The 25,804-nt window shown below is 46.4% G+C and overlaps 1 protein-coding gene across 1 annotated transcript; it reads left to right on the top strand.

Moving 5' to 3' along the window:
- Window positions 1–25,804, top strand: LOC119434555 (IQ motif and SEC7 domain-containing protein 1; the record flags this gene model as incomplete). Its single annotated transcript, XM_037701695.2, has 9 exons — window positions 1–231; window positions 8,111–8,365; window positions 9,712–10,104; window positions 15,301–15,426; window positions 18,625–18,724; window positions 18,876–18,997; window positions 23,546–23,750; window positions 24,287–24,342; window positions 24,390–25,804. Coding segments are annotated over 9 exons (1,737 nt in total), but the record flags the coding sequence as incomplete, so codon positions are not given.

The raw sequence follows: 25,804 nt of genomic DNA, 5'->3' as shown, positions 1-25,804 counted from the left end.
TGCCAGGCTTCGGCAACCCAAGCAGCAGCGGCTACAGCCCCGGCCAATGGTAGTGGCCAGCCTACGCTGCCCTCAGCTAGGCCGGAGGACAAGCGGCTCAGCAACATTTCAGAAAACAGTGAGGACAGTGTGGACTGCCCGGCCTACTCGTGTTCACCACCCGCCTCCGACGTGCTTCTGCTCTACCCACATCAGGGTCCGGGTAGTCCCAAGGACTCCTTGGGCTCTAAGGTTGGTAGCCCACATGCCTCTACTGTTCAGTTTTTTATGAACTTGAGTGTTGTTTTACACTGTCAAAAGAAAGAAAAGAAAAAAAAATTATGCAGGTCTGATGCTCTGTGGAAATCGATGTAAGCGATGCTTTCTGTGCTGTTTGCATTGATTGACAATAATTGGCGATGATGTTTACGGTGAATGCTCAAGTTCTTCAGCATTTAGTGCAATGCTTGCGTCCACCTCTTGTGTTTGTCTACATAGTACACAGAGCACAGTGAGACATGTTTGCTTGAGGCGTTGTTACATCATGGCAGAAGTGCTAATAATTAATTAAATAATGGGGCTTTACGTTCCAAGCTTACAATCTGATTATGAGGCATGCGGCAGTGGCAGGCTCTGTTTTAATTTTGACCACTAGGCATTTTAAAGTGACCATAAAGTGTCAAAAAATATTTCCCGTAGGTAAACATGCATTGCATATTCATGAATACAGATGGGCTTCCATAAATACTAATAAGAATTTAAAAAAAAAGATACATTGAAATAAATATATCGGCACTTAGGTAGTAGTATGCATCGGAGGGATCGCCGCTCGACTCATTTGCAGCAGAGCAAACGGCGTGCACGACCATAGCGTAATTGAACCATGTATGTGAGCGCACACAAGAAAACTCTTTCGTTGTGCGCCCATCAGAAGAACCAAACGAGTCTGAAACTTGCAGTAATCCTTTGTTCTGTCACCAACTAAGAGCAATCAGTTTTCGCTAGCTGAGTCTCGAGAAAAGAAAGTGGGGCATGGCAGTGTCGTTTGTATATGGCGGCATCATTTGTATATACCAGCGCCCGCCTGTGAACAGATGTAATTGCACATCTGTGAGCAACAGACAAGTGAGCCCCTAGCAGTGACCCTTTGAGAGATTAGAAACCAGATAAAAGTGGAACGAACGGAAACAGCCCACGAGACAAAACTGAAACTAATCGCCGTGACACGTGTGGTTGCACGAGTGGTTGCTGAAATGCTGGTCTTTTTTAAAAAAAGCAGTGGAATGAAAACCAGGAAACTGTGGCACAAAAAAAAAAATAAAAAAAATTAACCTGTATCCACTCAGGGTGGCAGCACTTGCTGGGCAACAAAAAATGGAAAAATCTGTGTTTTTCAAACATACAGACGGTGCTGTAAATATACGTCATTGATCATTTGGGACTTGTTCGAAATGCCGTGTATTTACGGCATTGACCCTCAATAGGTTAAACTTAAATTTGTCCATAATATCTGCAACTGCTGGCAGTGTCTAGTAGTAGCGTTTCCTTACCTTCTTGTATCTCCTTTCCCCCTCGTGCCCTCCCCACATATATGCGAGTTGCGTGCGAAGAGTGGCAAGGCTTTTCGCTCGTTTTGTGGCTATGTCGGTTCTACCCATTCTCTGCCTCCTCTCCCTACCTCTTCTCTACCGTTCTATCTACCTTCCCTCTGGACTATTGCACATTTGTACAAAAGTAAGCGCTGCAGTTTCTGTGATGCTTTTGTGGAGAGTCGCAGATAATTACAGCCGTCGAGAGGGTATTGTGGCAACGCCCAGGGAGCTCCAGAGGGCATTGTAACAATGCCATGTATATGCACTCTCTGAACCACCTCCCAATGTGGTGTGCAAGACAGCGACAGCTGCAGTGAAAAGTCGAAAGAAGAGGCAAAGATTTTCTTTTTAAAAGAAAATCGGTTTGCACGTGCTGGCTGCCTGCGTGTTTCTCCTGGGTGGCGACAAAAGCTTTTTTTATTGGATCAGTTTTTAATCTCTATGTTAATATTTTGTTACTTGTAAGCTCGTGCTATCTAGAATATTTAAAAAGTTGAGAAGGTTTTAATATTACTTAAGCAGCATCTTTCATATGACAAACAGGTTTTTGAAGGGCCCCTCACCAGGCCATGTAGCAAATTTTGGTTATATGCTGGAAGTTGGTATGTGCCCTCTAGGGAGTGTTCTACCGCAATACTTTTTCAAATTGGTTCATTAATAGCTGAGATAGAAATGTTTCAGTGTCACGAACCTATGATTTCAGGAGGTGAGCTTCACCGCCAACATAGACACTCTCTCCACTTGCCCCATATAGCCTCCGCAAGCAAAAGTCCTTCCCTTCGTTGTCCCATACTGGAGCTGGAAGATCGCGTGACACATACATCACCGGCCTGGCCTCGTCTTCTTTCCTTATATATATATATATATATATATTCTTTTTTTTCTTCTCTTCCTTTTTTGCTGCGTGGTGCACTTCCGCTGATGGTGTCGCGCATAAGCTGTTGCGTTTGTGTCGTTATGCGCGCTGTGCACGTGAACACCTGCTACCAGTTAAAGTCAGTGCTACATGAACACTGAGGCAGACCCACGCGGATCACAGAGCATGATCGTGCGCTGGAACACGGTAGAAAATGAGTTTTGTTGTCTGCGCGCACAACTGCACGACATGGGAACAAGCAGACGAAACGGAAGTACATCTCTTGATACAATATAAAACAAATACACACAAACGGTTTGTAGGTTTTATTATTTCTCTATACAGTAATCCCTTGATATAAGAAGTCAGCAGGACGGCGAAAAGATTTGTTATAAGCAGTAATTCGATCTAAGCGACCACTCGAGAAAAGCTAAAGCAGTTGAGCTTTAATTGTGCCACAACTGTGAGGAAGTCAAAATACAATGTATTCAGTGAAGCAAAACTTTATTCAGGTGCAAAAAAGGCAGTGAGTTTTGATTGTTTCAAGTTCTTACTGGGCACGAGCAACCCCTGCTCTAATTTGACCAAGCATTGCACGAGGCTGTGGCTGCTCATGCATTTAACCTTATTTCGCAGCAGGCATAGGTACTTCCGCGTCTGCACCATAGTTGGCACTTCACCAAGGGGAGTTTTTCAGTACACCGTTGTCGACGACACTGTGCTAATTCTACGGTTCGAGTGTCGGTGTTTGCACACCGTCGCGTCCGCCCCATTGACAAATGTCTAGGAACAAAATTCAATGACCCTACCAAGCATTTCGACCGTTTGTCTGAAGTCGGATAGCACAAATCGAGCATGACTGGCTCAAGAAAATCGCGGGGGAAACACCAGCTTGCGTTGACCCGCCATGTTGGCAGCCTGACTCACAGCTGGCGACGCTTGCATTTTCTGTATTTTCTGCAAGTTATCGGTAGATTTGCACCGTGAAAAGTGCAACGAAGCTAGGGGCGGTGTTTTATTGCAATGCAGGCCGTTTATGGCGAGCAGCGAGCAAATTTCTACATCGGCTTTCCCAAAGTCGTCTTCCCGATTTGTTAACGTAGCTCCTCGCGTCGAACATGGAACTTATAATTGGAGGGACACTTCTTTTGTGCTTTTCGGCATGTTTCAGTGCCAGAAGTGCTCTTTAGAGCGGTAAAACTTTGCTTATTTAGCGCACCCCATGGAATGCTACGATGCAAGTCAGCCCGCGGTCTTTTGGCCACTTTTCGGCATCCAAGAGACCACGGTTTTCTGGCATCGCAAAATGTCAGGCAGACTTCATTTTCATGTCGATTCTATCACGGGGGACACCAGCAATGCGATTGCGAGCGAGATTAACGTTTCAGGCGCGCTGCACCATAGAATTTGACAGCTTCCGTTCGCTCTGCAGTAAACAGATGGGAGCACTCGTTACTCTCTTGGTACCCGTAACTAGGCGGTCATAGGTCGTGGGTTTGTTACTTTTGTGGCCTGTTCTGTGCCTGCATGAGACTAATTCGTCGGCGGTATTAAGTTGACACTGCATGCTCAAAAGGGTCACCGCCGCTTGGCGGCGGCGATGCCTCCGCTCGCCACTTCGCTCTAAGCGGGTCAAGCTCTTTGTGTGCTTCGGGTAATGCGGCTTAAAATGCATGCGTTTGGGTCGGGACCGTAAGAAATTTAGAATAAAGCAGTATTTTGAGTAAAGCGATTTCGTTATTATGAGAGATTACTGTACTTTAATGAAGCAACAGATTATACAAAACAGACGTTGCCTTGAATACTTCTCGAAGTCGCGTGTCACTATGAGCGACGTGACAGCATAGACATGTACGTAGGCGCACTTGTGCTTATACTCAGCCCTCCGGCTTGGAGCGTGGTGCCCGCGAGGAGAAAGCCAAATGACATTTGGTTTGAAATTTCAGCTCTTTCCATGGCGCATAGCAATGTAATACTTAGCAGACACGATGGTTAGCACGCATTGTATGCACTGCGCTTGTCAGCTCAAAATGGCCATACCTGGATAGGGGCCCTTTAAGATGCTTTTGTGTGTGGCTTAAGGAAATGTAGTACAGTTAAACCTCGATATAGCAAACTTCAATGTATAACGAAATTCTCTAAATAACGAAGTATTTAACATTTTGTAGCTTCTTTTCCATAAAACACAATGCATTTAGAACCTCAATATAATGAAGTGTGTTTATACACGATTTTAATGTAAGCAAATTTTACTGCTGCCACGAAGCAATACAGAGGCAAGAAATGGAAACTTCCACATACACAGGTGGTCAAATGGCTGAATTACAAATGGCTGCTTGCTAACTTATCTCGCCTCACAAATCGCACGCTGCACAACGATGAGAAGCAGAGCAACGTGATGTTCCGTATAAACTTCAAGTGCAATAAAATATTATCGCTCCCGGCACACTTATTCTTTGGGTGTGAGTGAAAGCGTTCGAGGGTGAGCCGCGAAGGATGGTTCCTTTATGACTTGTCTTCCTGCGCGGGCAAAAAAAAAGGGAGGGGGGGTGGGGGACTTAGCTCGCGGTAATGCGATCAAGCATGCATGAGGGAAGGGGGGAAGAAGTGGGGGCAGGTTGTCACATAGTCTCCTTTTCTAGCACCGCCGTGGCTGCGCATGGCTGTCAGCAGCATGGCCTGCGTGCCCTGTTTTAGAGGAGGAAAAAACTTGATTAACAATTTCAGACAATAGATCTGAAGGCCTTGGCCTCTAGGTGGCCTCGGTTGAGGTGACCTGCAGAGCCCAGGTCGTGACGTAATCTGCTGCGTGCACAAAAAGTGGGCCTGCCGAGCAGGCATGGCATCATGTGCTCTGTCCTCCCGCTTGTTTAGTACTGGAGATTCTGCACTGTTAAGCCCGAGGTTGCGAAATCGAATCCTAGCCGCGGCGGCTGCATTTTGATGGGGGCGAAATGCAAAAACACCTGTGTACAGTGTAGACCGCTTATAACGTAAGTCGCCGGAGTCGCGAATATCCGCACTATAAGCGGTACCGCACTATAACCTAAACAACTATTTTATTGCGATAATGGACACTCCAGGCGCATTTCTACCGTCGCTGTCACCGTGCTCTAGGTTCCATATTCGCTTACTAAATAAATTAACAAGCACGGTGTCGTGCGCGCACCAGCAAACATGAACACATCTCGCTTCTTGACCGCGTAAACGAACTGTCAAAACGCTCGAGTGACGAAACACGGCGAGCGAATCGACCTTCGTGCTATCATGCCTCTCACTTCGATGCGACCTATAGTGGCGAAAATACGGCGCGCGGCGGACTTTCCCCATCGCATATTGCTTTCAAGATAGGGCCAAAGCGATCGTATCGCCGAAGTGGATCGTCGCAGATTACGTCCTGCTTCAGTCCACTGAAACCGTTACGCATTGCTTTGCTGGCGAAAATCCTCTCCTTCTGTTTGTGCCAGTCCCGAACGCAAGTTTCGGATTTTCCGAACGCCCGTGATGCGGCCCGATTTCCGTCCATCTCCGCACACATGATCACTTTCCTTTTAAATGCGGCATCATGATGAACTTTGTACTTCATGCTGATAGAACAGACACAGAACGTGAAGACTGACGGTAGACTATTGCCTAAGCACGTGTCAGCAGCACATGGAGGAAGCTACGGTAGCTAGGCTCGAGAGTAGCTAGGCTCGACGTGCGTGCGAGGCGGCCATTTTGAAATGCTGACGGCTATATGGTAACGCAGATTTAGGGTTGTACTCGATTCTAACGCGCACGCAATTTCTGGACCTGTTTTATCGGAAAAAAAGTGCGCGTTAGATTCGAGTAAATACGATATTTGTGGCTTGAGGGGGGCATTTGCCGTCTAGGTTGACTGCCGAACTTCGAGGCAGCCGCACTGTAACCGGTATTTCGTGTCGCGCAACTGTACTATAAGCGATACGCGTATACATAGTGCTATGGGAAAATTAACTGGAGCCTGAAAAGACTGTATTATATCCGGTCCTGCAATATAAGCGGTTACGTTATAAGTGGTCTATGCTGTATCGTACTTTGGGGGCACATTAAAGAACCCCAGGTGGTCAAATTTAACCCATAGTCTCCCACTATGGGGTGCCTTATAATCATATCATGGTATTGGTACTTCAAACCCCAGAATTTCATTTTTAATTTAACTGGAGATTTTGGAAATGCGAGTGTTTGAAGCGAAAGGCGGCCGAAGCATTCGCTCCCTGCTGCCGACTCTTTTCGTGATTGTCTAAGTTTCGTGAGTTTTCGTGACTCTTTTCGTGACTGGCTGCGGGAGCAGAGTAGAGGCAAAAGCGTGGCTGGCTTTGCTTTGTTCCACCGATGTCGGCACTGCATGAAATTGTGTATCTTTCGTCACCGACTCAAATTCAACAAAATGAATTTCACATTGAAATTTGATTTTTGCGTTTGCCCGTTAATTCGGGAAACCTTGTGGCCCCTTCTTTCTAAGAAACAAAAATGGGGGCAGCTTCACACTAGTGGTGGGAAGACGGCAAACAGCGAAGCTGGTTCACTTAGCTTTATCTCGGTTCAGGCAAGTTTTTGCGAGGTTATGCTTCAAGACTCGGTCACGGTTTTGCGCAAGATCACCCCGGAATCATCGACAGCCCAAGGAGCAACAAACACTAGGGTCACTAAAGTATCGGGACGCTTCTGAACGCTCGGAACGCTTTTGCTCGGTTTCATGGGCTCGTAACTCCAGATATTCTGCGAATCGCCAACGTTTTGGCGGTGCGATATTCAGGATCGCAGCGAAGTCTTCTCACTCGCTCTCGAGTAACAACGCGGCGGCTTTCGCGCTGTGCTTCCTCCTCTACGGGAGTGACTCTTTTTCGGCCGCCCCATCTTCGCGGCGATGTGCTCGGTGCAGAGACGGCGGGGTTTTGTGTGGCCGCGGCGGCGACGCGGAGCTATATATCCCGTGGGTCGGCGCAGTGACGTCACGACCTAGCTCCGCCTCTGCACAGCCGCGGCAACCACTCCGCATGGTGCGGTGACGTCATTGCTCTGCAAAGCTAAGGCGAAGCGATGCGGCGCGTGGGATGACCTCACGGCTTACGCAGCTGGCGCGAAGCATTGCTAGGCGATGCATGGTGACCTCATCGCCAGGCGGAGGTTTTGCGGCATACACTCAACGGACCATCCTCGAGCTTAAACAGCTTCACTAGTTCACAGGGGTGTGTGCCATTGCGCTTGGACCCTTTCTGCACTACCTCCAGGATCGGCTCACATTTCGGGCGTACACCACCGGACTACCTTCAGCTAAACAGCTTCACTGTTAAAATCTATCGGTGATTGTACTTGTTTTGCATAAAAGGCAGAATTTCAATATAACAAAGGAAATTGCCAATTTCGCCGTTTGTGTCATCGGGAAGACGTCAGGAACCCTGAGAAATTGTGCCATGTGACCCAGAGCTGTGAATCAACACAGACCACCTGTATAATGGTTGACTTAAACATTGTTTGTGGCTTGTGTGATTTGTGCATCTCCTTACTTGTAGGGGCCAGTTTAAGTTGCCAACCATAAAACAAGTATTCTCACCTTGAGAAAGCATTGATAGGCGAAGTTTGATGAGTGAAACTCTGGCTCCCCTGCACTATCTGGTTGCAGCAGATTCAATTCCCATCTCATGCTGCTCATTCCCAGGGGAGCGAGGCGCAGCGCAAGCGCCAGTACCGGGTGGGGCTGAACCTGTTCAATAAGCGGCCTGAAAAGGGCATCCGTTATCTGGTGGAGCGCGGCTTCCTGGACCCCTGCCCTCGAGCCGTAGCCAGATTCCTCATCTCGCGCAAGGGCCTGAGCAAGATGCGCATTGGCGAGTACCTGGGTGACCTGCAGGGTCCGTTCAATGCCCGTGTGCTTGAGTGCTTTGTCGAAGAGCTGGACTTCGCCGGAATGCAGGCAAGTGCCTTTGCCATCATCTAGTACGCAACTCGAAGCTTCTAAGTGTGTAGTGGAAGGTTTCGTTAAAAGTTATGTTCAAGTGCACATGCGTTACGGGTAACAGACCACGAGTACAACATTCTTTGTTCCAGCTGTATATGTGAGGATTAAACCACTTTTTCTTTTTAAGAGATAATTAAATTTAGGGAAAATTATAAAAACAAAAACGAGTGTAACTTGCATCCCTGCCTTGTCAAAGCTCTATTATTAAAATTTCAAGCTTTGACAAATTCTGCATTGCTGCTTATGCTTAGCAATTTGAGAGCCTGAGACACCCTTGAGATCTGTTGCTCACTAAAATGGATATTGTCTTTAATATCTTTTTAAAATAAAGTGAGAACCAATTAAAAAATTGGTTCACCCCAGATTTGAAGCAGATCCTTATGTCAGTGGTTTAATTGTTGCCACCAGTCTTCAAAAAAATCACTGCCGATTGGTACGAGTTTGTTGTACTGTCACGTATGAGGAAAAGGGCCCTTGTTGTATGTATTCAGTTTCATGAGTTGATGTTGCAGTCCAGGATGCAGCATGGACGTAATCCACCGCGTGTTCTTGCATCTTCATCACTTTGTATATAGGTGTAAAAAAGGGGACTTTTACTATGTACTAGTGGAGACTGACTTTCCACGTACATTGAAATGCTGCTTTGTGTACCAAGCGGTGGTATTTGAGAAAATTATGGGTTTTTCAGGTTCTTGACATGCCAGTCAGTAATAATAACTAACACGAAAAACTATTGTATCACTTGGCTTTTCCTTAGTATTATATAGTATACAGTGAAACCTCGTTGATACAATTCTGTGTAATACGTTTTTCGGGATAATACGTTTTTTCTTTTTCTTTTCCCGATAATACAATTTGTTTGGATAATATGTTGGATGATACGATTTTCGGAAGATACTTTATTTTCCGGTTACCGTGAAGATCGTATTAACGAGGTTCCACTGTATACAGTATTATGTGGAAATACTGATTTCTTTTATATTGTAGCGGCAGCAGCATCGGCGTCGCATGATAATTACGTTGACGCTCGCGTCTGCACGAGGCACGAGCGGCTGGCACGCACCTGCACGGGCGCTACCGTTCCGAGACAAATTGAAAATGCTACGCTAAGAGATCGGGTGTCGGTTTTTTTCCTCTCCCGCGAGAGCCTGAGACTTTACTGGTCTACGTGGTTGCTTGTCGCCATAATATTTTCTTTAGGTTTTAAGTTTGTGTATGTGCAAGGTTAGCATTGCTTTTATGCTGTGATCTTTTTGTATGAGTTAAAGTGAAGGAATTGTCTGTACTGACCATTGCCACAGGTGGACCTGGCCCTCCGGCGTTTCCAGAGCCACTTCTTGTTACCAGGGGAGGCCCAGAAGATTGAGCGGCTAGTCGAGGTGTTCAGCCAGCGGTACGCACGCTGCAACCCGGATGTTGTGGCCAAGCTGGCCAGTCCCGATACTCTCTTTGTCCTGGCCTTCTCAGTGGTGCTACTGAACACTGACTTACACACGCCCTCGGTGAAAGCCGACAAGCGCATGAAGCTGGAAGACTACGTCCGTAACCTGCGAGGGGTGGACGAAGGCCGGGACCTGGACCGGGACATGCTGGCAGGCATCTATGAGCGCATCAAGGTGCACCCATTCCGGCCTGGTTCCGATCATGTCAGCCAGGTGCTCAAGGTGCAGCAGTCCATTGTTGGAAAGCGACCGGTGGGTTGATCCTTCATACCAGTTACCGAACTCTGTTTTGTGATATGGGTATGCGTGGGTACTTTCTTTCTGTGGGGAGTTTTGACTGACGTGCCACACCAGCTAGTGACAAGATAACACTCGTCATCACCCATAGCCTACTAAATTGGGCTTGAAATGGCTAATTTGACAGAAAAAATATACAGGTCCCTTGCACCGTGATAATCTACGCTGTATGAAGCATTTTTCAGGTAGCTGGCTATCCAACTCCGTTTTGTCGTTCTGCAGAGTATTACCAAATGGACCAGCATGATTGTGTAATGCAAGCAACTGGGCGTGTCATTACAGCAGCAAGGCAGTGACTGCAACTGCATAGATGGCTTCGATACAGTCGAGCCCACATATAACGTCCCCACTTAAGACGAACTTGCGCTTAAAATGAACAAAACTCGCGCGACCATCAAAATATACATTATTTCAATGGCACAAAGTCGCACGTACAACGAACGTCTTTGAGCTCTGCCGATCAGTTACAGCAAACTGACAGCGTAAACCCGGTGCCGTGATGCGAGATATAACGACGGCTTCCGACACCTTCGTGCGCGCCGACTGTTTTCCTGAGCCTCCTCGCAGCTGAACTACCTGTTTCGTGCCCCTCTCAAGCAAGCTACCGTCACCCCGCAGGCACACCCTCTCCCAGCCAACACGCACTGTCTCCGTGCCGCCCGAGCAACCGTGCCCGCCAGGCAGCAAGGCTTCGGGGGTAGCTGCGTTGTTTTCGGAACTATGTGCCCCTGCGCTACAGGCACAATGCGAAGGCATGGGTGACGCGTGATTTATTTGCAGAGTGGCTGGGCGGGTTTGACCGCAACATGTAGAGGCAAGGCAGGCGCGTGCTATTTGTGCTTAAATGCTCAGCGCACCACGTTCTAACTTCTCATGATGGCAGTGACTCAACTTTTCCTGCCGCCCAAAACGACTTCGAAAGTGCAGCCGCTTGATTTAGGCATAATACATGCCTTTAAGGCTTCATATTGGCGCCGCATTGTGGAGCGCTTGCTCATCACTGTTGACCGCCCGGCCGCCAACTTGCTGCTTCGAGTTTAACTGTATTCAGCCGTTGAGATGGTGAAGGCGGCCTGGGCAGAGGTGACGCCCGCTTGCATGCAGAACTGTTTCCGCAAGGCTGGCTTCGTCGACTTAGTATCTGATGGCGAGCCTGATGCTTCCGAAGAGGTTCAGTCCGGCAGCGATTTGTGGCAGCGCGTCGTCAACTCCGACATGAGGGGCCATGACATTGGCTGGGATGATTTTATTCCTGCTGGTGAAGACACTGACATTGTGAAACCGTGCACAGACGAGTCATCGTTCGTGAAGTACGGGCCGAGAGTGACGCGGATGAAGGGATTACGATGAAACTTCAGAGTCGGCACTCATAAGCGCGCCTGTAGCAATGGGCTACATCGAGGGTCTCAGGCAACTTGTCTATGCCAAGCACCTCGGCGAAGAACATGCTTCCGCTTTAAATATTTTACCACCCTCATCGGATGTGCACTGTAGAAACAGACGAGCATCACGGACTTTTTTGCAAAAAGAAAAAAATTAATGTTTAGCACTTTATTATTATTATTATTATTATTATTATTATTATTATTATTATTATTATTATTATTATTATTATTATTTAGCTGTGGTCCACTTACTACGAACTTCAGGATATAACGAACGGACGCCGTGTGACGCTCAGGTTCGTTATAAGTGAGCTCGACTGTATTACTCCATCGAAAAAGCGTTACAGCCTGTTTCTTTACAACCATGGCTGATTTCGAAGGCAATGCAAGTGTCCCATTGAGTCTCAAAGCTCGAGCTGCCACAAGGGAAGGTCTGGAGAAAGTGGGCCAATCCCGAAGGTGGTGCAGTGTCACGATGTCTCAAGTGTCAGCTGCCACAAGAGTGCGCTCTTGCTTTTTTAAGCAACTTGTTATGTGACGCACATAAAGGATAGTCGTAAGATTGACGGTTATTCTCGGGCCCAGGTACTCATGTGCTGTCGCTTTTTTAGGAAAATTGTTGCTATGCAACGTCACGGACACTCCAGTCGTCTCGAAGCACTAGTTGCCATTCGCATAAGAGAAGTATAGATGCATCTGTGGCCTATGGGATAAATCTTGGGGGCTCTTCTGCTAGGGGACCCTGGTTCAATCCGACCATAGGAGACGTAAACTTGTTTATCGAAGAGGCCTGGTATGAGGCACGACAGGAACAGCCTGCCTACTGCAAAGTGCTTGATGTACAACAAAGAATTCTTTACATTAAAGGGCCCCTCACCAGGCCCCATTGCAAATTATGGTTATATACACTGAAAGCTGTAGAGTGCCGTCTCGGAAGAGTTCCGCCGAACTAATTTTTCAAATCTGTTCATTATTGGAGGAGATTAGCTGTCTTGTTATCATGCCACCAGAAGGGGAGCGTCACTGCCAATGGGAGACACTCCCTGTCTCTGCCTCTAGCAGTTCTCCCCAGTGTTGTTCCTTCCGTGCCTTCTCCTGCACTGGAGCCGAGCAGTGTACTGTAGCAAAAGCCCCACCTCTTTTCTTGTGGCATTGTGCCTTCTGCATTGGATGATTGGTCATGGTGCATGACGAAACAGGCATTGCGAAGAAGAATGTGTGCATGTGGCCTTGGGGGGGTTCTTTAGCTGACAGCTCGCTGCCTCGAGAGTGAAGGAGCGCAGCCTTTGCTTTGAAATTTCAGAGGTTTTCGCAGTGCCGTAATACTTTGCAGACACGATTGGCTGTGCAGAATGTATATGCTAAGCTTGTTTGTTAAAAATGGCCAAACCCAGTGAGAAGACCTTTAAAAGGTGCCAATTGAAAGTACTGCCTATTTGGCTTTGATTACAGTGTATTCCAGGGTCTTATTTTATTGTTGTGCTCAAAAGTGTCACTTGATATTTAGTTTTGTTGTGCATGGGTGAAAAAATAATCAGCAGGCAATGTGCATTGTTCGCCAATTACTCTCTGCATATTGAAACATGGGGCTTATTGGGAGTTTAGCAACTGGTATGATTGCAGAACTCGGTTCACTTGCAGTGTGACTTTCAGTGGTGCCACATTTGTCAGCTATAACATTTTCAGTTGGAGCTAGACATGTGCTACATGGCGTTCCATGGTTTGTGGACAGAGGGCAGGCACACATCCTGCTGTGTCCCTGTTTTTGTTGGTTGGCTGGAGTTTTGTTTGTTTGTGTGGATACATGCACATGGTGTGTGCATGTGTGTGTGTGTGTGAGGGAGAGAGATTGTGCGAGGAAGTGAAAATTGTCTGGGGTTGGAATTTTTGACAAGAATAACACTTAGGTGGTGGGGTACTGCTTCATTCCTTCTCTGCCTATAAGTACAGTCATGGTGCCCTAAGTGTAAATTTGAGCATTCATTGTAAGTTAGACAAGAAAAAGAAACTGCGGCTAGTACCTCAAGATTCTGCACCAGAATTTAGATGCTATAGTCTTCAAGTGCCCATTCCTTAACCCTTTCTTTCTCTCCCTTGAAATATTCTCTCTGGGTGTGAAGTACGGTGCATGTGTCACTCTAAAGAAGTGGTTTACTCATATTCTTGTCATCCGCGTTCAAGAAATTTGACAATAAATTGGTCTAGACCTCTCTGTCATCCCAAACGGCCGAAAGACTTTGAGGCGTGTTTCGAAGTCACCGAGATTGCGTGAAAATACTGGACGCGGCAGCAATATGGCAATGTACTACACGTAGTTCCATCTTCACCGCAGCGTTTAAACAATGAAATGTAGTTTTTACCACAGCTAACATGAGGAGATAACGGAGATAGTCATTTTTTTTTCATGTACATGGAGACGGAGCTTTTGGCATCTATCTGTGGTATTCAAATTTAAAAAATTGTTTTTCAAGTTCATGACATAACAGTAGGCAATAAAAACCACCTTGAAGAGCGATTATGTCAAGTTGTGTCCGGGTCTCGGGAGGATATTGGTGCATGGGAGCAACTTTCTATTTGCAGATCTGAAGCACAGTATCCTGACTGCGCATTTGAAGACCGAAGTAGAAAGTGCCGTATGTGTTGTACTTGTATTAGATGAGCACCAAAGTTGCAGGTTAGACAAATCTGGAGTATGTCCGGTGCTGCCTGCAAAAGAATTCGTTTAGGAGCATTTCTTTGGATTCTTTTTATCTCCAGATAATCTGCCACCGGCGATGTTCAACTTCATATAATATAGGTAGTTTGATGTGAGTTTTAGATTGCTCACTTTATTTTGCCGCGGGATTATTCAACACCATATTTTAATTTTTAAAAATCAAATGTAACGTTAATGTAACGACGTATTCCAATGTTAGAAGTGTAATGTGAACTCGTTCCAAGATTGGGAAGGAAGGAGGAACGAGCTTTCCTTCCCGTTTTAGAGGAACGTGTACAACACTGGTATGCAGTAATGGAAATCTCGCAGCACATTCTTTCTGTAAACCAGCATTTGAAGCGTAGCACATTCTCTTGGAAGAGAAAAGCTCGGAACGCAGCCTCTTGACGCATGCAGTCACATATAAAACACCTTTCATTGTATATAAGCTCATACCTGCCAAATCTCCCGGAGAGTGGCTGCCACAGCACAGCACGGCAATCCTATTACGCTCTGTACTATAACCATGTGGGAAAGCAGCGCGGAAGCAGTTAGTCACCAGCATGCACCTTGAATCGAAGTAGCGGCCGCCGGCACTACCATGAATGCGAGTAAATGACGGGCACCGCCATATTGGATTTTCCAGATTGGCTCGTTACAGGCTGGTTCGCTTGTTTTTAGCAATCCAGTCATTAAATGATCGTGTGTTCCTAGGTTTCAGTTGGCCTTGTCAGGTCGTCGAGTTTAGTTGGAAACGATCGATGGCACTTTCAGAAGCCAAAAAGTACAAGCAAGTATTTCTAATATCATACACGACTGAGTTTCCGTGCTTTGTCACTTCGTGGAAAAGTGACAAGTATGGATTGTGTACCACGTGCGCCTGTAATGTAAGCGTTTCACATGGTGGAAAAACATTTTTTTTGGGGGGGGGGGGGGGGTGGAATCTTTGCGCAGCAGCGGTTTCTCAAATTTTCATGTTGCTAGGTTGGCGGGTATGTAAGCTGTCGCACTTGTCCTCAAGCCCAACTGTTCTGGCTATGCTTCAACGGATGGTGGTGGCTTTGTGTGCAGAACTTGGCTCTTGCCCATCGTCGTCTGGTGTGCTACTGTCGTCTCTACGAGGTCTATGATGTTCATAAGAAAGAGCGCCCCGGTGTTCATCAGCGCGAAGTGTTTCTCTTCAATGACCTTTTGCTGGTGAGTGTGGCTGGCATGCACTTTGACATGTTCACTGATATCTTCTGCTCAAAAAAAGTTGGCAGCTATAGACTGTTTCATCGAGTGCACTGCCATTTTTGCGATCACAGCGCTGTGTATCGTCCGGCGTATTACACCGCCATGCTGGTATGTGGGATCAAGCTGGAAGGTGTACAGCGGATGTGCGCTGACGACGAGTTGCAATTCTTCACATTTGCCTGAGAGGTTTGCCTGAGAACAAGTTTTTATGATTGGGAAAGTTATTAGCGTGTCGTTACTAAGCGTTGGGCTTCGATATAGCCGCAATATCAAACGGGGCCAGGCCCTAAAGCACTGCCACAACTCTACCCGTGATCGAAATACATAGTAAGCAAGTCAAGTCTGAACGTTGTCAACACTTAATATACGAGCATTGTGTTATCATTGCATGTCTAGCCTTTACCTTCTATTAAGATGTCACTCAGGTGACCACAATCACACATGTCTCCGTGTACCATGCCGTGTGACGCACCAGCTTGCATCCCAATGAAGGTAACTAATGAAGCATTGAGGAAATAAGTCTTGGTAGCTTTCCTGCACGAGTTTCCTCACGAGTGCAGTTATATGCGCACTCGTGTAAGTCAGCGAGGTGCCCTTTCTCAGGCACTGCTCTGTGTTAGGAAAGCTGAAAAACTAACAAACTACTCTCTGCAACAGCTATTTTATTCTCTGAAGTAATACAGCGCGCAATGCAAAACATCGGCCAGACAGCTTGCCAGCGAGATTCAGAATCGTAATACAGTTAAACCTGGATATAACGAAATTGGCAAATTCCACAAAAACTTCGTTATAAAGAGGATTTCGTTATATACAGGTTCGGCACGAAAATTCGAAAAAGAAACTCTTACCATATTTACTCGATTCTGTAACGCGCACCCGTTTTCCGTAACTATTTTGTCCTGAAGAGTCAATATCTTGCGTTTCTTCGTCGAAGCACTCATCCTCATCAACCAAAGAGTAGCGCTGCCAGCGCGTTGAAAAAAAAAGTTTTTTTTTCCTTCAGCAGCGTCAACTGGAAAAGGAGAGTACCGGCTCGGCGGGCTAGGCCAGCTGCAGCAAGCGGCGGGATCAGGTTTGAATGAAGGAAGGGGGAAAGGTCGCGCCCGCGGCGGTAAGATTGCCCGGTCAAAGGATGCAGACCCGCCTCGCGCACACTCGCACGCCAATTCGAGCGCGCCAAGCGTGACGCCGCCGCTTTGCATTCCGTCGTGGCGGAGAAGGTGCTTCCGGTTGCTGCTCGTGCGAAAATGACAAAATTTGGGGCGAAATCTCTAAGTTGTCGGCAGGGAAAATTAGTTATTTCGAGGGGGTCTCCCGCTGCCACTTCGTTACGTAGAGGTCTCAAATACATGTGCTTCTATGGAGTCATGGCGGGAAATAGAAAAACTTTGTTATATCCAGGAATTCGTTATATGGAGGTTCGTTATAAGCAGGTTTAACTGTAATACGTCCTCGGCCAACTTCTACCAGAACTTTGGTTTCCAAGCATGATAATCTTGGAACACATTTGAACAGATAAACTTTAATGTGCGGGCACGAAGAAATTGTTGACTTCGTCCATTCGACTAGTTGACCGACTCGAATACGCGCCTTCCGTTCATATCCGATTTTGATCATGGTGTCATGTTCGTCGCAGTGTGCTCAATGGAAAGAAAATTTCCAGAACATACACGTGACGAAGCTGACGGTATCAAGTCCTTTCTGTTTATGCTGGCAATCCTAAGCGGACGTTTGTCTGTAACCGCGGTGGCGGAGTCCACGAAGTTGCCATGGCTGAAGGTGCACTTCATGTCGCTTCCAAAAGTTATGTTTGCAACCGAATACAGCACAGTAGTAGCCCATTAACCCTGAGTCATCTGACATCGCAGCAATCACAGACAGAACACAATAAAATCGTACTAATTTGTAATACCATCGCTACCGTTGCAAGCTACCACTGGGAGAAACGGCGATCCGCACATACCAGTGCAAGGCGGAGAACGACGTAGCGCGCTGGTTCAAGGCCATGTTCCTCCTCGCCGATAAAACTGTCTATATCTCATTTGTGAAGTTTTTCACTAAATACGATTAATTCTCAAGTGCAGTAGGGATAAAATTATTATTATTATTATTATTATTATTATTATTATTATTATTATTATTATTATTATTATTATTATTGTAAGGGAACCGCTGCCCCAATGGGAAAGCCAGTGACGCGGCAGCCATCTAGTAAAGGAGGCATTGGTTATGTGTAAAGAAAATATTTTGGTTAGCATTGGGGGGTGGTGCAGAAAGCAATAGGCTTGATTTTACACTTATGCCAAATTTAACATATGAATAAGCTTTGTTGCTTCTTAGAACTTTGTTATGTTTAAAGAAAATGTTGGTTAGCATAGTCTACAGAAAGAAATAGGCTTAATTTTGTCCACTGACACATAGGACATGTCCTTTTTGTTTTCTTTAGGTCCTTCAGATTCTCCTTGCTTGTCACCATGAAGACACAGTGAGAAGTAAACATTGTAGTTGCTAGACAGCGTGCTCTGGAGATTCTTACTCTTTTAAATTGCATGAAGGGCAGGCCTTAGCGAAGCACACATTCAAACTTGTCATGCTTCATCCTACCACACTATTTTCCCGAAAGGCATTTTTTCTGTGCACACCTGCTGTGAGCTGACCATAACAAGTCCCAAAATTTTTCGCTTGGGGCGGTTATGAATTTTTTAGAACGGAGCTTACAATGTAGGAATTGGCAGAACTTTTCTAGTGTTGGTATCTGTAAATAACTCCCAAGATTACTTGAAGATCATGTGACCATAGCAAATAAAAGCCTTACTGTGGAATCTTTGATACGAATTTGCATAATACGTTTTTCGGGATAAATGCGTTTTTTTTTTTTTTCTTTTCCCAGCAATGTCTTACTGAGCAGTGCTTTACAGGAGCAATGTATTTCGGATAATACGATTTTCAGATTATGCGTTTTATTTTCCGGTTCCTGTGAAGATTGTATGTATCAACAAGATTCCACTGTACATATTTTATTCGGTGTGTGATTTAACGTTTTGCAAGTTTAGCTTTATTTTCCCACTGACCATCTATGTATAGCTTGAGTTGTGCGTGTGGCAGGCAGGGTCATGCAAAAGATAGCCAGGACTGTGACAAGACGTCTCCTCTGCCCAGGTGACTAAAATATTCAGCAAGAAGAAAAACAGTGTCCAGTATGCCTTCCGACAGTCACTGCCCCTGTGCGGCATGAACGTGGCCCTTTTCGAGGCACCCTGTGAGTACAACCTTCAGCGTGACCTTGTGCAGTTGGCACCTCCCATTTCCCCTGTGTACGTGTTGTGGACCGCAAGTGGCAAGGCGTTGCTCCAAGACGCGTAGTAAGGCTTCAGTGTTTTGTTAGCTGTGCTTAACCCCTTTGCCTGCAGATTACCCGCATGGGATCAGCCTGACCCAGCGAGTGGACGACAGGGCATTGATGACCCTGAATGCTCGGAATGAGCACGACCGGTGCAAGTTTGTTGACGACCTGAGGGAGTCCATTCTTGAGGCAAGCAGGCTTCATTCAGTTTGCAACGATTTCGCAAACGTGGCTGTAGGGCTCTGCATGCCTCCTGATCTCAGGTTTGAGTGTAGGCCTAGTTATCAGTTTCACGTGTGTGTGTTGCTTGTTGAACGTCAGCTCTGCATACATGCTCTCTTTGAGTGCCAAGTGTCCACTCCACAGATATCCAGTTTGCAGAGAACATAATTGCGATAGACATGGCCAGTGTCAGTGTTGTACATGTTGCAGAGAGCTCACATTCACATGAAAAGTACAGTATGCGTTTGGGCACTAGCATGATCTTTATTGTCTTCTTCTATGTACCGTATCTAATAGAATCTAGGCCGGCCTCAATTCTGAGCCAACTCTGCAAATTCTGAAGGTCAGAAAAATAAAATAAAAAATTTCCTCCAATCCAAGCCTACCAAGATAGCAGTAAACAACTGCCACAAAAAGCAAATCACATTTATTATCAATGTACTGATGCCACATGCCAGTGTCTCAACAAAAGCGAGCTCTGAAAAAGCAATGACTGTGCCCGCACTGCACACATTCATTGCAGTCAAAAGGTTGTATTGTTACAGTGAGCTCTAACAATATGCTGTAGCACTGTTCGGCTGTGGCAGTGGATAGTAATGGCTACAGTGCTGTCTTTTGGCACTGACATTAGCTCCATGCCATTTTTCCAGCTCCAACTGTTCCTAACAATTTCTCAAATCTAAGCCAACCTAGGAGTTTTGTAATTCATTTTTGAATTAAAAAAGGAGCTATCGGCCTACATTTGAATGAACACACCATTGAATGTGCCGTGCCATTTGGTCACATTGCAGAGACAGTGTGCAGAATTGTCACAGCTAGAAATGTAAAGCTGATTCACCACACACGAAACGACACGGGGGAGGAATGTTGTGGTGGCCTGCTTTTACATTGTGCTGTGATAAGGATGTGTGTGTCCGGAAATATTTCAAAAGGGCTTGCATTACTGGGGGTTGTAAAAATGTGTTTGGGGTAGGGTATGGTACTATGGCACTAATTGTGCTGAACTCGAAACCGTCCATTACTTCCGACATGTGCTTTTCCTTAACGCTTTCCCGACCATGGGGAAAATAGATGTTTTTGTATGTTACGGAAGATTTTTTTTTTTTTTTTTTTTTGTGAAGGAACTACTGCACTCAACATTTAATGTAATACATATACCGAAAGCAAAATGAATGCACTTTTCATGCATAAACATTTTTTTAATGAGATGTATGTCATAAAAGATATATATTGTTAAAATCAAGATTGTGGGATAAAATTTAACACAGTTTGTAAAGGCACGCTTGTATTGTGGGGGTCTTCCCCAACCCGTAGTGCATATAATCGCAGCTACATAGGGTTCGGGTGAATAAGGCAACAAGCAAGTCAACTCAACAATGTTTATTGCTGTGGGCAATAAAACACACTTGCAGAGGGAAGTCCGCACTGTATAATAAGTAATAAAATAGGCTTTCCTTGTCGCGTGTGGTAGTCACGCAAATGAGGTCACTCACGGGTTGCAGCGGGTAAATCCGTATGGGCAGGTAGGTGTAGCGAGGTCAGAGACCCGGGGGTCTCTGGGTTGCCTCTTTTATACCTTTTTACCTTTTCACGAGGGGAATGTCCTCCTCGCCCGCCGGATACTTTCCCTCTTCCCGCACGGGCACGCGCGTCGCGAGAAGCGAGCGAGGGTAAACTGCATCTCCCCTGTGTCCCCCCGGCTTCCACTGTGCGCGCACGAGATGTCCGCCCGGCTCCCACCGCGTGCGCTCCGTGCGCAAGCGACGGCGAGCGCCCGCGGGGGAAGGTGGCAGCGTGTGCTCCCCACAGTATGTACTAAGAAAAAAGATGTTACGAAAATTGTGAGATATACAAAATGTATTGCCGTCTATTAGGCCCTATCTCCGAAAAAATCTAAATTTTTCATTGAACAGGTATTCCGCTAGAAAAATTTAACTGCAAGCACTACAGTTCGGCATGCCGGGCTGCGGCCACAGATGTTCTGGGCTGGTTTGTGTCGTCGTCGCTTTCAGGTTCAAAGTCTGATGAAAAGTCAGCATCCTCTGACTCGCTGCTATTCGATGTATCGATAAGATCAGCAGCAGAGGCAGTGGAATCATGATATCTGCGATCTCCCGAAGCACACGCGCCGTTTCTGGAGCCGGACATTTTTGAGTTCTGCTTTGACGATCACGAAACTTCGGAGTGCGTTTAAAAATCGCCCCTCGCGGGGAAAAAAGCGAACTGCTTAGAAAACAAAAATATAGTTCTCCTCCTTCACGTCCAATAGCGCAGTATGTCCGTGAGTGGCGTGGAAGGTCTCGAAAGCGGCGTTTTAAACCATCTATAGAGTGCTAACCATGCCCAGTGGGTGCGGTATGGAAAGAGTTAAGCCTTTGACATCCTCCTTCAAGGCCTTGTTTCTATGCCCAGGTCTTGCAACCTTTACAATTGACAAAGTTGCTAACTGATTTGCAGCTCTCCCTTTGAAATGCTTGTCAGCCTTTTATGATATTGGCATGGTTTTTACCTACCTTGTCAGTACAGTCAACGTCCAATTTTTTGGACTCCCAAAGGGCCACAAAAACGTCGGAAAAATCGGGCAATCCAAGAAAATGAATGCATGCCTTTTCCTGCCCCCAAATCACCATAGGCACGTCCGAAACAGCTCTGAAGGTCTGCCAGTACACTAATTAGGCATGCTACGGTGTCCTGTGACAGTGGCCCCTTTCCATTCTTGGGATGCGTGACTGCGTAACACCGCTGAATTGCGGCGAAGCTGACTTTTGGGAATCGGCATTATACAATGACTGTACTTTCCGGCGTATTTTTTCCTACTTTCCGTGGACCGAAGCCATTGGAGAGGATGATGGACTGAGTTGACACCGTTGCCGACACCGGTGAATTCTTTCAATGAAAAACAGGGCACCGAACAGCAGGAAGATTTGTAGCGAATGTCAAAGAAGCTAGGCCTTGCATTGCTGCAGTGGCTATGACTGCTAGCGGATCAGTGTGCGAGAGCGCTGGTTCATTGCTGCGAGATAATCGAAATTAAGGCGGTGGTGGCTTTGATTATTGCCATTTCGGGCCTGCGGTCACGGCAAGAAGTTCAGAAAATCAGCCAATGAAACCAAAATTTCAGACATCCTTATACATTGGCTCTATAAGGTACGTGGCGGTGCCTTAAAAGTGTCCAAATTATCGGGCATCCAAAAAATCGGTCTACTGTATTTTAAGATATTATATAGGCTACCATAGGGCAGCAGTGCTACCAGTTGCCTTAAATACAGACTCAACACAAACACAGCTAGAGATATTGCTGGAACTTGCGGGGGCGATTCAGGCATGCCCAGCTCAGGCTAACTTCACTAACTCCCCTGCCAATGCAGAGACCCGAGCACTCGACAGCACTCCAGTGAACAAGCACAGAACACAACACACATCAAATAACCGAAAGTGCATTTATTGCTCTTCAAGAGCTAACTAGCATTCGTGGAAGTCGCCCACAGTGAAGTTGGTTTATGCAACAGCCGAAGAGCAAATAAGTTCGCAAACGAAAGCATGAAGCTGCTAGCTAACCCACCCAAGTGCACAAATTGCTTCTGATCTTGTGATTATTGCAAGGACACCTGGCATGCGTGACATCAGCCTGTATCTTGCTGTGTAAGACTCTATTCTTTACATTTACCACTCTCCATGGCATTCTGCAGTCTCTAATGGTCCCGATTGAAACTAAGCAAGGAGGAGGAGGTTGAGAGAACATCTCTCATGCTGTGTTTGGTTTCATGGCATGTTGCATACTGATTCACAGTTGCACAGGTTCAAAACTCTCCATGATTCTCACAGTCAGTGCTCTTTTTCATTGATGAATGTGAAGTTGCAGATTAATGGGATCTTTTTATGAAATTGGGACATCGGGAAATGGTGCAACTGCTATTGGGGTAGGTCCTGGATTGATCATCGTATTGGTAGTTTATAAGTGTTAGGTGATGTTGAAGTATCAGCGACATGACTCCTAACAAGGCTACGAGACCATAAAAGTCAACACTTCATAACCCTATGAAACCCACTGTGGTGGCGTAGTGGCTTTGGTGTTGCGCTGCGAAGCCCGAGGGCACAGGATCAAATCCTGGCTGCAGTGGCCGCATTTCAATGGGGGTGAAATGCAAGAACACCTGTGTGCCGTGCATAGAGTGCACGGTAAAGAACACCAGGTAGTAAAAATTTATCCGGAGTCCCCCACTACAGGGTGCCCCATAATCATTGTGGTTATGGCTCATTGATCCCAAGAATTTCATTTCACATGTTTAATAACCCTATAAAGCATTAACTGTTCTAAGCTTTGTCGTCGGTGTATGTCTTCATTTATCATGTATTGCCCCAACCAAATGGCATTCTGTCATACTCTAGATTTCATTTTTTAAATTTAGGAAACATTGGCTGTTTTGCTTCTTTGCTAAAGTGCCCGTCACAAATAAAGGCATTCTGGTGGATACAATACAAGGAGGCCCACTTGGCCACCATTGCTGTGCACAGATGGATGAGATGGAGAGCCTGCGCATTGAAGGGGAACTGGAGAAGCAGCAGGCATTGCGTAGCCCCTGGGACCAGCGGGACTCGGGGCTGGCCGACATGGAGGCCACGGGGGAGGGCAATGGAGGCGGCAGCACCTTACTGGCCCAGAGCCCCTGCCTCAAGCGGTCAGCCCTCTCCAATTCGCTACTCGACCTGCACGACCAGCGTGAGTAGGACATGCAACTCTTTGGCATGAATTCAAAACAGCACTCTGTAATCGGAGAGGCTGGCATTCTCATCAGTAGCTGTATATCGGAGCATGTGGCAAACAGGAAAAAAATGTTGCTATACCTTATTAGAGATAATAGCCAGGCCACTTTTTTTTCTGCGTTCTTCTTGACAGTGTGTTGTGTTGTCACTGAACACGGTTGTACATCCTGGTTTACATCCTTTGTCTCATTGTGAATTCATGAGTCTGGTAAATTAACTACAGCAATAATGCATCAATCTCAAGATTGTGCCATGAAGGATTCTGTACTCTAACAATTTTGCAACAACTCATGTATGAGAAATGCTCTCATGCGATTCATGTTGTGCTCCCCCCCCCCCCCCCCCTGTACTTTACTGTGCCAGTCTTGCATCATGTGGCCGACAGTAACAGGGCCATCATGAGTTTCTTATATGCCATGCAGTCAAGCTTTTACTGGTGGCAGTCAAGCTTTTACTGGTGCCAGGTCTTCAATTGTTCTTTAAACCTTGCAGAGACAGCGGTGCGGCCAGTTCGTCGAGGCAGCGCGGGTTCTCTGGACAGTGGCATGGTGAGCTGGCAGCAGACAGAGCGGCTGGCAACGGGCCCCGCCTCCAGTCCATCTCCTTCCAGTCCTCGGCGGCCAGTTCGGTGAGCCGGGAGTCGTCACCCCACACGGTCCAGCATCCGGATGGCGCAGTAGCGGCAGCAGCCACCAGCTCGGGCGACGGGACCCGGCACGGCTTCCTGGGAAACCTGTTTGGCAAGCGTGGTCGCCACATGGCAGTGACCACCACCTCCACTACACCCCAAGTGGCAGCTGTGGTGACCTCAGAAGTGCCAGCAATGACAGAACCACCAGGATAGGTGGCGGGTTACCCACCTGCCCGCCTTAACCCCCAGTGTACATACGCGATAGGCCATTTTATTTTGCAAATTGACTCTCTATCTGCCTCTCCTCTATGTACAGCAGAAGATTCGCATTTTAATATATATATATCACACCCTTCCCACTCCCCCCTGCTCTCTTGCCCCTTTTGTATGAGAACTTCCCTGCTCTTAAAGCATACCTTCCCCACCTCACCCCACCCCAACCTCACAATAAAGGCCCCACTCCTCTTGCTCAGTCTGTGCAAGCGTGGTGCAGTTGGCCTGCTCTGAGTGTTGCTAGTGTGGCCCTGTGGCCGCAGTCATGGCCTGTCCATCAGAGGAGAGAGCAGACAGCCGAATGGCACCCATGACATAGAGGCACCCATGGCCTTGTGCAGATGAGCTTTTTTCCACCACCACATTTAGTGTATTGGTGACGTCATTGCACCTGTGCCTATTAAGAGGAGGATGAGGTATGCCGGTGCTGTAACTGTGCATGTCAGCATGTGTACATAAAAGAAGAGAAAAAAAAAGTGTATACTATGCAGCAGAGTGCAAGTCTCTTGTGGTATAATTGAAAGCTGCACATTTTCCCTGAGCACAGAAGCAGTCGAACAAATTGTCTGAACTTGAGATCACGTTGCATGCTTCCAGGAAGCGGCACATTTGTGAATGTTAGTGGCAGAAATCTGGCACACACTAATTTGCTTATTCTATTATTCTATTAAGAAATCTTCTGTTTAGTGGGTTTTACCGGTGTTCATAAAGCCGCAGAGAAATTGAACTGGTGAGCTTGTATACGAGATGGTGGGTGAACGCACTTCGTGCGGTTCACCTTTTTTCTAGATATCTCGAACGCTTTTTTTTTTAACTGACGTGATGCTGAAAACTTGCCCTCTTGGCGTACACCAAAATACTTTTAATGTGCTGCTACATGAAAGAAGTTAATCTCTAGTGAGTGTTCAGAATATCATAAATGTGCAAGTATTGATACTTCATCCTAACGTATGCTACAGAGAGTATGTGAATACCGTGTGACAATATAGTATATGGAGTCTGCAGGATTTGCTTCCAGTCAGTGCATGCAAACAGTCCATTTCGGGCTAAATGTTTGTAAATGTTTCACATCTTGATATGTGTGCACATAAAGAAGCTCACCAATG

This window comes from Dermacentor silvarum, unplaced genomic scaffold (genome assembly GCF_013339745.2).
Source record: "Dermacentor silvarum isolate Dsil-2018 unplaced genomic scaffold, BIME_Dsil_1.4 Seq12764, whole genome shotgun sequence".
Classification (NCBI taxonomy): Eukaryota; Metazoa; Arthropoda; class Arachnida; order Ixodida; family Ixodidae; genus Dermacentor; species Dermacentor silvarum.
Note: the sequence above shows the minus strand (reverse complement) of the source record. Positions and strands in the feature narration are given on the sequence as shown.